The sequence below is a fragment of the Periplaneta americana genome, chromosome 16 (genome assembly GCF_040183065.1).
Source record: "Periplaneta americana isolate PAMFEO1 chromosome 16, P.americana_PAMFEO1_priV1, whole genome shotgun sequence".
In the NCBI taxonomy this organism is placed as follows: Eukaryota; Metazoa; Arthropoda; class Insecta; order Blattodea; family Blattidae; genus Periplaneta; species Periplaneta americana.
In genome coordinates this window covers 163,204,534-163,217,497 of record NC_091132.1, presented here as the reverse complement: position 1 = coordinate 163,217,497, position 12,964 = coordinate 163,204,534, and the positions used below count along the sequence as shown (strand labels likewise).

The window sequence follows — 12,964 nt, the reverse complement described above, 5'->3', positions numbered from 1 at the left end:
AGTATTTAAGATATATCCTGATCCATAGCTAAAGCAGAAACTAATGCTGATTAGCTAGTATTTAAGATATATCCTGATCCATAGCTAAAGCAGAAACTAATGCTGATTAGCTAGTATTTAAGATATATCCTGATCCATAGCTAAAGCAGAAACTAATGCTGATTAGCTAGTATTTAAGATATATCCTGATCCATAGCTAAAGCAGAAACTAATGCTGATTAGCTAGTATTTAAGATATATCCTGATCCATAGCTAAAGCAGAAACTAATGCTGATTAGCTAGTATTTAAGATATATCCTGATCCATAGCTAAAGCAGAAACTAATGCTGATTAGCTAGTATTTAAGATATATCCTGATCCATAGCTAAAGCAGAAACTAATGCTGATTACTTTAAATTACTCGTAGCCCTTAACTACACTGCTTAATGATGGTAAATGTGTTGCCTTTCGAAGTTCTGTTCACACTGTGATATTTTTGGCAGTGAAACTTCAGAAATGTTGGCCAGGAAAGATATAGTGTTGCATCAAAAGAAATCCCCAGGTCTTAAGAAAAAACATATTATCACTTCAACTCGACATATCAGGCCTCTCAAAATTTATAACACGAAAAACCCAATGGTGTGTACCTCAGCAAACATTGGAAGTGTCTGTCATGTATACAGAGTGATTCACGAGGATTTACCGTCCTCTACGGAGCTTATTTCTGAAGACGTTTTGAGCAAAAAATGTCATATAAACATAGTTCCTATTCTCAATATTTTCAGAGTTACATTAATTTAAAGTTGTTATATTTTCATTTCAACAAAAGTTTATTTGTCAAATTAGGGATTATATGCATAGGCCTACTGCATATAACTGCACTTATTTTTCCATAATAGGTCACTGAAGAAAATTATTTTAAAATTCTTGATATTCATGTGGTATGTAACGCATTAGTTTGCGTATATCGTCAAGCTTCTCTCTTTGAATTGGCACTATTTTGTCTGGATATGCCAATGAAGAAGGTAAATATGGTATTCTCCTTTGTACTTACAAGATAACATTCTCATGTGGGCAGATAGAAAATTAATCTTTTTTCTTCCATCATTTTAATAATGTCAAAAGAAGTGCTTACACAAATTTTGGCCACTCAAACGCAATTACGAAGGCCTTAAAAAAATAAGTTTCCCTGAGGCCGTTTACAGTTAGAGAACAAAATTTCATGAAAAGTGTTATTGAAACAGATATAACAATTGTTGAGTTATTTTTCAACATATTCACCACAAGAATTGAGACATTTGTCATTCATTGGGATAAATTTTTTTATCCTTGTGCCGTAGATGTCTGCCATCTGGAATCGGAACCAATGTGTCGGCACATGTCTTTGACATGAGTTGTTTCTGCGTGCTTCCAGAATTTCACAGGTCTCCAAATTTGAGACGGCTATACTGACATATGTGGTTTCTGCATGCAATAATAGTCCTATATCAACAGCCCATGAAACTCGAATGAACTCATTTCGCCACAAATCGTGACATGTGCCGTTTCTGCAATGCCTGATTCAAATGTAGTTAGCAAGTCATCCCTCATTACTCAAACACATCAGATATGATTTCGAAGAAAGAATTGATAGAATTTCAACACTATGGGATATAACTTGAGTAGATTTGTATACTTCCGAATATTTTTCGGCATTACTTAGGCCGTGTCTCAAAACTCAAGTCCATACTACATGCTAATAACTATTAACTAGCTGACTTGTAAACTACACACTAGAGAGCTTTGAACATATATGCTGGAATCATGGCCTTCTTCATAGACTATTTTTCTCAAAGCCATGAAATTACGGTATAGCACTAAATTAAGAAGACAGTGTCCTAATGCACTTTAATTACGAGTTATCAGCTGTTATTTTTTGAAAATTCGAATTCTTTGTTTATAAACAGCTTTCCAGTAAACAGTTCAAGAAACTTAATTCTCGGGTTTATGGACTGAATGGTAATTTCCTGAGACAATAGAAAAGAAACGTAGAAAAATGTAGAATTTAAAAGATGTTCAAAAGATATTCTATGAAAATTACGTTTTTCTATCAAGAATCGAAATAAATGTGGAAAAGATAATGGTCTGAAATATTATAATATTAAAAAAAAAAAAAAAAAAGCAACACAGATACCAACAATGTCAGTGTTCCAAGTTAACGTGTTATTCTACATTGGACTCATATTTTATTTTCAAAGCATCATCAGATTTTATAACCCCAAATTGTTAATGAGGTATCCATGTTTGTTTAGTATACAAGTCAACAATCAAGCAAGCATTTTCGTTTACTAGCTGCTACGGACTTGATTGCTATTCACTACGTAGCTTTGGATCATAACTTCTCATGTCACATCCGGCTATTTAGTCAACAATCTAGTTCACTTCAGTTGAAAATGTAGCTTTGAGACACCGCCTAAATACATGGCACTTTGGTCATGGACCTATGCTTGATACATGGCCTTCCTCATATACTATTTTTCTAAAAACCATGACATCACGGTCCAGCACTGAATTAAGAAGGCAGTGTGCTTCATTACGAGTTATGTGGAAAAGATAAAGACTAAATATATTACAGTAATGTTTAAAACATTGTACAGAAGATACTAACAATGTTAGTGTTCAAAGTTAATGTGTTATTCTACATTATATTTACATTATTTCACTTCCAAAGTATTTTCAGGTTTCATAACCCCAATTGCTGATCAGGCATCCATGTTTGTTTAGTGAACAAGTCAACAATCAAGCAAACATTTTCGTTTACTAGCTACTACGGACTTGATTGCTATGCTCTATGTAGCTTTGGATCATAACTGATGACGTCAGCTCCGGCTATTTAGTGAACAATGTAGTTTATTTCAGCTGAAAATTTAGCTTTGAGACACGTCCTAAAAGTTACGATCCAAAGCTACGTAGTGAATAGCAATCAAGTCCTTAGTAGCTAGTAAACGAAAATGCTTGCTTGATTGTTGACTTATTCACTAAACAAACATGGATACCTCATCAGCAATTGGGGTTATGATATCTAAAAATGCTTTGGAAGTGAAATAATGAAAGATATAATGTACATAAAATGTTTTTTTTTTTTTATTGGGTTATTTTACGACGCTTTATCTACATCTTGGTTATTTAGCGTCTGAATGAAAGGAAGGTGATAATGCCGGTGAAATGAGTCTGGGGTCCAGCACCGAAAGTTACCCAGCATTTGTTAACTTTAAATATTGGAATTGTTAATACTTTCTTTACGATGTTTTAAATATCATTGTAATATTATTAGGTCCTTATCCTTTCCACAGGACTCGTAATGAAGGAGCATTAGGACACTGGCCTCTTAATTCAGTGCTATCATCAGTGATATGGTTTTTTAGAAAAATAGTCTCCCTAGTGTGTAGTTTACAAGTCACTTAGTTGCTAGTCACTAGTGTGTAGTATGGACTTGAGCTTTGAGACACGACCTAAGTATAATAAATTTGTGTTGGTGATTTAGTCTGCTTTAGTCTTTGTAGCTCATATTAAGAACAATTTTACTTCACAGCATTGGACTGCCAACTCCCTGCGCCAGTATCACAGAAGATGAGTGTCTGCAGACTGGCCAGAAGACATACAAATGTGATGTTTGTGGAAACAGCTTTTTCGACTCGGCAATGCTCAAAAGTCATGCTCTTGTTCACACGTGCAAGACAACATTCAAACTCGCGCGTGTACACACAGGCGACAAGCAATTCAGTTGTGATATATGTGGAAAGGAATTTTCGGATTCCAGTAATCTAAGAAGGCATTCACTCGTACATACAGGAGAAAAGCCATTCAGTTGTGATATATGTGGAAAAAAATTTTCTCAATCTAACAGTCTAAAAAAGCATCTACTCATACACACATTGGAGAAGCCATTCAGTTGTGATACATGTGGTAAGAAATTTACGGATTCGAGTGATTTAAAAAAGCATTTACGGCTACACACAGGCGAAAAGCCATACACTTGCGATATATGTGAACATAAATTTTCTCATCATAGTAGTCTAAGACAGCATGCAGTCGTACATACGTTGGAGAAGCCATTCGGTTGTGATATATGTGGAAAGAAATTTTCGGCATCCAGTAGTCGGAAAAGACATGTACGATCACATAGGGGAGAAGGCATTCAGTTGTAATAATTATGAAAAATAAACATTCAAAACTGAGTAATGTGAAACAATATGTACCAGTACACACAGGCGAGTTGCCTGATGTATATTGATTGAAATTTTTGTGATCTACTGATGTGAAGAAACATGACTTCGTAGACATTGGATGGTATGCATAAAGGTATAGTATTACCATTTGCTTTTACTGTAGAAGATTCTTGAAGTAGAAGTATATACTTCGTTTTCTATGCATAAACCTGATCTACTACTACTACTACTACTACTACTACTACTACTACTACTACTACTACTACGAAGTATGTACTATGCGGCGGTAGTATAAACTATCGAGAGTATTCGATTATGGGCCATACTTCGAGTTTATTCTCTAAAATTCGTTAGTTTTCGCCTTCAGTGTATTTATAATAAATTTTTGGTGGTGAAATTGATTGTCGTCCTTAAAATTTAGTTGATTTAACAAGAAAATGGACAATTACAACGAAGTGGGAATTGTAAAGAGAGAGATATGGAGAACAACTGCTGTTTGTTAATCTACTAAAAGAATACTCAGCATTATTGATCAAATTTCAAACTCCTGCCGCAAGAAGTAACAAAGAAAAAGCCATCCAGGTTATGAACGTTGAGGTGAAAGATTACAGTGGCAAAAAAATTGACGAAAAGCGAATTATAAAGAAAACAAATATCATGAAAATTAAGTAAAGCCAAAATCGAACGGGTCCAAAATGTTATTCAGTAAATTAATGTGTAACCTAAATATTGTAGGCACATGGAGTTTTTTTCGCATAAATTAAATATACTGGTATTATAATTATACCTACATCAATCATAGAATAATTATGCTAAAAATGTATTATTTTTAATATTAACAAAAGTCAACTAATACAATTCCAGTTATCAGAAAATCATCATTTGAGTACTCCATTAAAAAATTGATCATATGAAATTTTTTATTTATAAAACCTAAGATATAACTTCTTATAATCGCGTTCTGATGGTGCTCGTCTTTTCTTGTAGCAATTTCTAGCTTAAATTTACATAAATTCTGCCATTTTAGACTGTAGAAACGCTTATGCTAAGCTAACAAAAATCTCAAACAGGGCAAACTACCATTTTTATTAGTTTATACTTAGAAGTAGAAGTATATACGTCTTGTTATGCATACATATAGTAGTTTATACTACTAATTTAGCATAAACTAAACACGGCCTTTTACATAAAACTTTCTGCTACGCGGGAAAGAATTTAGTATGAGTTTTTATACATAAAGATCGTAGTATATACTACGAAAACCTTAGCAAGAACGTAAACTTAAACTTTATGCATACCATCCATTGTCGATATGACATGGTATTGCGATGTTTTTAGAAAGAATTTTCCGTTTCGTGATGTCTGTAATTTCATGGAAGGAGTCATGAGAGTGAGAAATCCTTTAAGTGGTAAAATGAATAAATCTTAAGCTGTTTGGTAGATTGAAAATGCATGTTTGTGTACACATCTGTTAGAAGTCATTGAGATGTAATTTTTGTGAGTAGCATTTTTTGGTCTTTGGAAGCACAAAGAAGCATAGATTAGTCCACAGGCGAGAAGCCATTCTCTTGGCGATTCCATTGCTTCTCTGGATCAGTGCGTGTCATGTTTTCGCCGAACAATTGAAGCATGCACTGCATATAATGTATGTGAGCACACTTTCGAAGTCTTCTCAAAGAGAACATTGGTGAAAGTGCTTATAGTAAGTACAATATAATTGTGGACTAATCAACTGACATACAGAATAATTGCGGTAATGTTTGTCCCATTGTATTTTTTAAATTTTATTTTGATCTTTGCTATCTAGTCTCAGGAGTGGAAATGTCGCCTCGATAACAGAAGTGCTGAAGAGGTGTTTATATAATTTTGACAATGAATTGTGTAAAATGAGGAAATTCCGGGCTGAGAATACAAATATTGTAATAGTCATTAACATTGGAGTTTTTCAAATTTTAAAGAAAGAAAAAAATTAGCTGGTAATAATTATTATGATGTATTGAAGTGTATATGATATTTCCGTGTAGGAATTCTGTGTTACCATATGATGAAGGATGGATAGAACAGAGAAAAATTCTCTCTGGCACCGGGACTCGAACCCGGGTTTTCAGCTTTACATGCTGACGCTTTATCCACTAAGCCACACCGGATTCCAGCTCTGATGCCAGATCGAATCTCCTCAGTTTTCCTTTTGTTGACCTACCCTCATGTACTATGTCACAGAATGTGTGACAGTAGTACAATGTCCAACGCACTATGCACAGAGGTGCACTCATTACGAGTGACTAAGTGGCCGAGATCCGACTGGATGAGCGCTGTCTTCAATCACTTTATTCGATCTGGCATCGGGGAATTTTTCTCTGTTCTAGCCATTCATAATATGGTAACACAGAATTCCTGCACGGAAATATATACACTTCGGTACATCATAATAATACGATATACGTAAGAAATCAGTGATTCAAGATGGCGTTCATCCCGTCAGATTCCAGCCACTAGTCACTCGTAATGAATGCACCTCTGTACATAGTGCGTTGGGCATTGTGCCACTGTCACATTCTGTGATGCAGTATAGTGAGGGTCACGTAAGAACAGTTCCTAAATAGCAAATTCTTGCCGTCTTGTTAGTGTTGCCAACTGTTACCAGATATCACACGATCCTACGTACTAAATTACTTATTTACTTACCATACTTTATGTTGGAAGGTTATTCCAAATAATTCAATAATTTGTAACATTTTCGTAGGCAAACTGTACGAGAAAGGAATCATCAACATGTCATCAAAATTCATTGGTTTGACTAAACAATTGACTCACGAGAACAAACCTAAAAATGTATTTTGTTTGACCACATGAAATTATTAGTACGAACTCCGAAAATTACCTGACCATAGTCTTGAATTATAACCACAACGCAACACAAAAAATAACTATTATGTGTTAATATTAATACTGATATTAATTAATTATTAGTATGTTCAAATTTCTCCAGCTTCCAATAACCAGCTCAGAAATCTAGTACAATTTTAATTTCATGGAACTCCAGTATCGACAAATATTATCAATATTTGTTTCAGCTGCCTACATACCAGTTACAAAATCACTACCATTTGTAGTTTGTTAGCATCGAAATTCGAAACGAAGTTGGCAAAAAAAAAATTCAACCTGCCAACTAGAAAATCACCACAATCCACTAGCATAAGTAGTAATGGGGGAAAAATAGTTAAGTTTCACCCTTAGGGTATGAAGTAAGCTGACCCAGACTATACATGAGGGTAGGCCACCAAAGGAAAAACTGAGGGATAGAACTTACACTGAGGGGATTGGATCCAGCATCAGGGCTGGAATCCACTGAGGCTTAGGCGATAAAGTGTCAGCACATAGAGCTGAAAACCTGGGTTTGAGTTGTCGTGCCGGAGAGAATTTTTCTCTTTTCTATCCATCCTTCATCATATTGTAATTGCTGTCATTTTTGGGGGGTTTTGCACAAGCACTAGTGGAATTTTTAAATGAAAGATTTTTAAAGCCCTCGAGTTGGCAACCCAGCATTTAATGGAGTAGCAGTACCATTCTTGGTACCATGTGTTACTGCAGAGACACACACTACTTCTGACTCAAAACTTGTGATTTTCATATCTGCAAAAGAGTTGTAAACGAAGTTTCTTGTGCGTTTATTACAAGCGCTGTATTCAGCTGAAATTTTCAGTAGCTACCTCGGATCATCTGACATCGAGAATCGTATACATATTTGCGGGAACATTTTACTTAGGTGAGAGAGAGAGAGAAATACATGATCTCATAAACATCTATTAAATTCGGTATGTATTTTGAAAATCTCAAGAGATTTAACCGTTAACCAAATTGTTCCCATTCTATCTTATTACAAATAATTTCTCCAGCTAGAGATTTTAAAATTCGCACATTTATCCGTGAAGTTCCCTACATGAGATACTGACCCTCAGTTCAAGTGTGTTTAGTGTTAAGGAAGATGAGTTTATTGTTACAGCGAAGTGAAATAGTATCAGTTTTTTGTGTAATCTTCTCGACAGTGAAGTATTTTTGTTGAAACGAAAATGCAGGACATTAAAATGAAGACTCGAATTGCTGAGGTTATTTGTTGAGTGTTGAATCCGTGGCCAGTAAGAATAAACATTTCCAATATTTTCACACAACACTGCATCACAGAATTACCGTAAAAACCATGCCATGATCGAAGCATTAAAGAATGCTAGACCTTCAATTGTGAGCAATATTTCGACTAGAATGAAGAGTTCCTTTAACTTGTTTCTAGCTGGAATAACCCTCAAAATTTGATATTGTGAGACTAGCATCTGTGCTCCATTTCCTTTACTCTGTTCTCAAACTTCCGTTGAATATCCGGAGTTCGTTTGTTTTACATTTTTCAGCATTTAGTATGTAATATCTCAGAAAATAATAGAGATAATTGAGTAAAATTTTCGGGGCATATTCCTACATTGTAAATTAATAATTCTGTGAGAGGAAATTGTCAAATTGTAAATTAAACAATAAATTAAGTATAGACGTGCAATTTTTTCTTTCTGTTCATAAAAATGCAAAGTAAAGATAAAAATTACAATTTATAAAAATAATCAAACAAAATTGATTAGCAGTCTTTTCGGGTTCATTTAACACAAATTGTGGTTCTGTGATATTCTTGAGAACAGATATATTATTTTCTTTATAATACTGCATTTTTTATATTTGTGACTGTACTGTACCATAAATGGCAAAAGTGAAAATTTATTTAAAAGGTTTCATACATTGATATGAAACTATGTTAGGCAAATAGAAGCTCTTACTTACTTCTGGCCTGCAAGGAACCCGGAGGTTCATTGCCGCCCTCACACAAGCCCGTCATTGGTCCCTATCCTGAGCAAGATTAATCCATTTCCATTGTGTATGTATAAATACCATGTATTGTGGTTCCCTATCACCATGGCATTGCGTGTCCTCAGGTTGCGGATAGAGAAAATGGCCTCCAGATATGGAGGGTAGCTGCGAATATATTGAATAAGCAATTGCGGACAGTCGATGAGAAGTGGTCCTCCATCTTGGGGGTTGGGCGAAGGGTTAACAACCCATCACCGTAAAAAAAAAAACAGCTTGTTAGGAAACCCCAAAATAAGCCTCGAAATGGGACTGATTCTCTGGCAGCAAAGGAATAAGTGTATGAGATTTGAAATAGAATTGAGGGAGGTGAGATATGATTGTAGAGACTGGATTAATCTTGCTCAGGATAGGGACCGATTGCAGGCTTATGTGGGGGCGGTAATGAACTTCCAGTACCTTAAAAGTCATAAGTAAATTAGTTATGTAGGCCCTATATATATATATATTTATTTATGCCTGTTCGCACATCCGTATGCTCATGATAAGAATACGGGTACATATTTGTGAATTAGCTTAAATTTCATCATCCTCTTCTGACCCCTCCCCTACCAAGGAAATTGTTGTATCTCTGCCTATCCCTAGACAACTATGCCTAGAACACTACCTGAAATGAAAGACGAGCAAGAGGATTTGCAAAGAAGGAATGTCTTAGTTCAGGCTCAAGAGAAACTGCAGGCCTGTACAGTCATTTCAAATGATCATCATTTGTGTTGAGTCAGAAGAGAAAGACAAATTATAGCCCAAAAAAAAATACTTTAATAAATTCTATATTCACATATTATTTAATTATATTTCACATTTTTTTTCGCTCTAGGAAACAGGGATTTGTTAAAGTAACGCATAATTGCAACTGAAATTCTATTATTGGGCTTTACTGTCCATCTCCTATCTCCTCAATATCATTTGTGAGATATGAATGCTTGACGTGGAGGGCATTTTCTTTTTCCCACACTTCCAGTTCCAGTCTTCTTATTTCAAGCTCCAGCTTTCTTTTCTTGAGAGCTTCTATTTCATTTAGCTCATCTTCCTCTCTTGTGACAGTCAGTTTTCTTTTAACAGCGACTGTAACAGAGGAAATGATAAATTATTATTTAGTAAAACTCCAAGGGAATTTCCACCAACATAACAAGTAATATTTTCAATGGTTTTTTTTTTCTATGGAACACGCCGGAATGGTATTCTGGCACATTTTTGTTATTTTCATAATGAAACCGAGAAATGTATTATAATCATGCATTTAACATATTGTTTCCTTGAACTCTGCTTAGGACTTGGAAGTATTGAAGTCAGATGCAAAGGAGTTTAAAAAAGAGAAAATTCCTGTGTACTGGACATCCTCCTGTCTGGTATAAGATATAGCAATCTATACGGAGTTCCATCACTTGTTTCTCTAGAAGAAAAGCACTGAATATAGTAATAATAATTATTAACTTCTGCATTATATAAATTGATAGTTTTGTTGGATATAGTTCTTATTAACGCATTATTTTCTGTCCACTGCCGACCTAGTAAGGACAATGAAGTGCATTTTTGAGGTGGGGTCAGTATGGTGGTTTTCAAGAAAGCATTTATTCCTTCTTTAGACACTAACAGTCCAATAGGTTTGAATGACATGTTCCAAGAAATATCTTTAGTGTTAATGGTCCGTTAAGGAGTTAGTTACAGCTTACAGCAGTAAAATTTAGGAAGTGTTCAACATGTTTTCCCTGCGTTACTGTATCTTGTACAATAATGAAAATTAGTATGTGTAAAACACTGTCTTTATGCTATATGAAAAAATAATTTTACGATTTAAAAAAAAGATTATATATATATATATATATATATATATATTTTTTTTTTTTTTTCAAAATTAAAAATTGGCAGTTCACTGTGCAGTGATGAAGTGTTTCCCTCATAACTCAAAAACTATCAAACATTCTGAGAATTTTTTTGTGTGTACTTATGCATGTTATATCTACAATATGATGCAAAATCACTTCTCTATCTTTGATACATTGATAAAAAATAAATTCATTTTAAAAATGGTCAAATATCAGTCATGTTTTTAACACAAAAAAATATTATTTATTAGGGAATGTAGTTGAAAGAGCATGATATTGTAAACATGAGTTTCAGCAAGAAAATAAAAGAGAGAGAACATGAAAAAGTTAACAAGTTTATGAGTTATGAGGGAAACACGTCATCTCTGCACAGTGACATGCCACCATTTTGAGTTAAAAAAATATATATAAATAATTTTTTTAATCGTAAAAATATTTTTTTCATAAAGCAGAAGGATAGTGTTTTACACATACCAATTTTCATTATAGTACAGGATACAGTAATAGAGGAAAAAAAATGTTGAATATTTGCAAAAACTTGACTGCTTTAAACTGTACCTAACTCCTTAAAATATTCACTAACATAGAAATCTGATTTCCCTTCTATGATAGGGTAATATTTATTCCTCTGTTAGACAAACAGCTTGAATAAATTTTATATATAGTCAAGTAACAGATCAATTTTGGTCTATCATAATGTTATCTGTAATCAGATTCAGATATGTGATATTTATATATTATAGGCCTAGGTATGGTAATTTAATTATTTATTTTTCGAATAATGAAGTTATATAGTGTGATAAAATGATTATGAGAATCCAATCTGAGGCGGGGCATTTAAATAGGCCTAGATATTGTATATATTATTTTGTGATCATTACTTTTTTTTTTTTTCCACTGTTGTGGTGTTTAATTTCATATGCAAAAACATTAATAGAGTTTAACATAATGCAAGAGGAATGAATGATGATTGAAAGAATAATAATTACTAATTAGTGTTTCATTCAAATTATAGAATTAAGTTCCCTAGTCTATAAAGTATATAATTCTTTAGTTTACCTCTATCTTGCATAACCTCGTGCTGTTCCTCTACCATGTCGCACTCAAGATTCAACTCCACACAACTTTGTGGACTATCTACAGAGAGAGTGATTTGGGAAGTCTCCCCCATTGAATCTGCAACACCACATCCCTGGAAAACCGGTGATTCTCTGCCTATTATTTCTAGAACAAGGTGGTCGATGCTGTCTAGCTTGATATCACTTCCACCTCCAGTTACATTTTTGGAAACACTGTCAAGTTTTTTCTGTAAAGTAATTCAAAATAAAAAAATACATATAAACAAGCCACCTATTTATACTTTTAAATGAAGTAATATACCTACCTGGAATCGTAACTAGCAAAGATATTTCCATATTTAAACTATAAAATAAATATTAAATGCAATATAAACTTACCAATGTCCTATTTCTGATATTTGGCCACGTAGCATCTCGGATGTATGTAAAATCTTTTTCACTTGAAATGAGTGCCATAGAAACAGCATAGTCCCTTAATTTAATCCATGCTTGTCTTCTCGTTTCCTTAGTGATGTTTATTGAGAAGGCTCCGAATAATTCATTCTTTAAATCGAGAACTTTCCTCAAGAAACATTCTTTTTTAATATTATTTTCATTTCTTTTCTTCATAATTATTATTGGGTAATAGCCTATCAACATGGCAGATAAAATACCTTCACATTAACAAGAGACATAACACAGACAACAGAATGACTGATAAACTAACAATATCACTAAAATATTTTTATTAATGTGTAAAAATCTAGCCTATAGAATCTAATATTATGTAACCAATTTCATCTATGTGTTTTATGAAACAGACCCATGGAATCTCAAGTCTTGTACCAAGACTGCATAAGAGACGAAAGTTATTGAATGAGGTAGAACAAAATAAATAACAAATAAACAATGTTTAAAAATGAATATTGATTTCATATTGTAGGCATTTTTCGATTGTTTCCTATATCACGGCGCACTAGATCGTAAA

The 12,964-nt window shown here is 33.8% G+C and overlaps 2 protein-coding genes across 3 annotated transcripts in view; one reads left to right on the top strand and one right to left on the bottom strand.

Moving 5' to 3' along the window:
- The window catches only part of LOC138691707 (zinc finger protein 664-like), a 29,160-nt gene extending 20,427 nt beyond the window's left edge, over positions 1–8,733 (top strand). The window contains exon 6 of the mRNA XM_069813984.1: positions 3,551–8,733. Coding sequence (XP_069670085.1) covers positions 3,551–4,166 — 616 coding nt within the window. The 3' untranslated portion in view covers positions 4,167–8,733. The remainder of the gene's footprint in view (positions 1–3,550) is intronic.
- A 1,095-nt stretch (positions 8,734–9,828) lies between these two features.
- LOC138691708 (uncharacterized) lies at positions 9,829–12,957 on the bottom strand. Of its 2 annotated transcripts, XM_069813986.1 has the most exons (4): positions 12,800–12,957; positions 12,376–12,626; positions 11,978–12,224; positions 9,829–10,157 (listed from the first exon to the last, which is right to left on the bottom strand). In XM_069813986.1, the coding sequence occupies exons 1-4, from the start codon at positions 12,801–12,803 to the stop codon at positions 9,967–9,969; spliced, it is 693 nt and encodes a 230-aa protein (XP_069670087.1). In that variant the 5' UTR covers positions 12,804–12,957; the 3' UTR covers positions 9,829–9,966. The 2 variants fall into 2 exon arrangements, with proteins under 2 accessions (XP_069670087.1, XP_069670086.1); XM_069813985.1 differs by having other exon boundaries at positions 12,376–12,957.
- Positions 12,958–12,964: the final 7 nt, after the last annotated feature.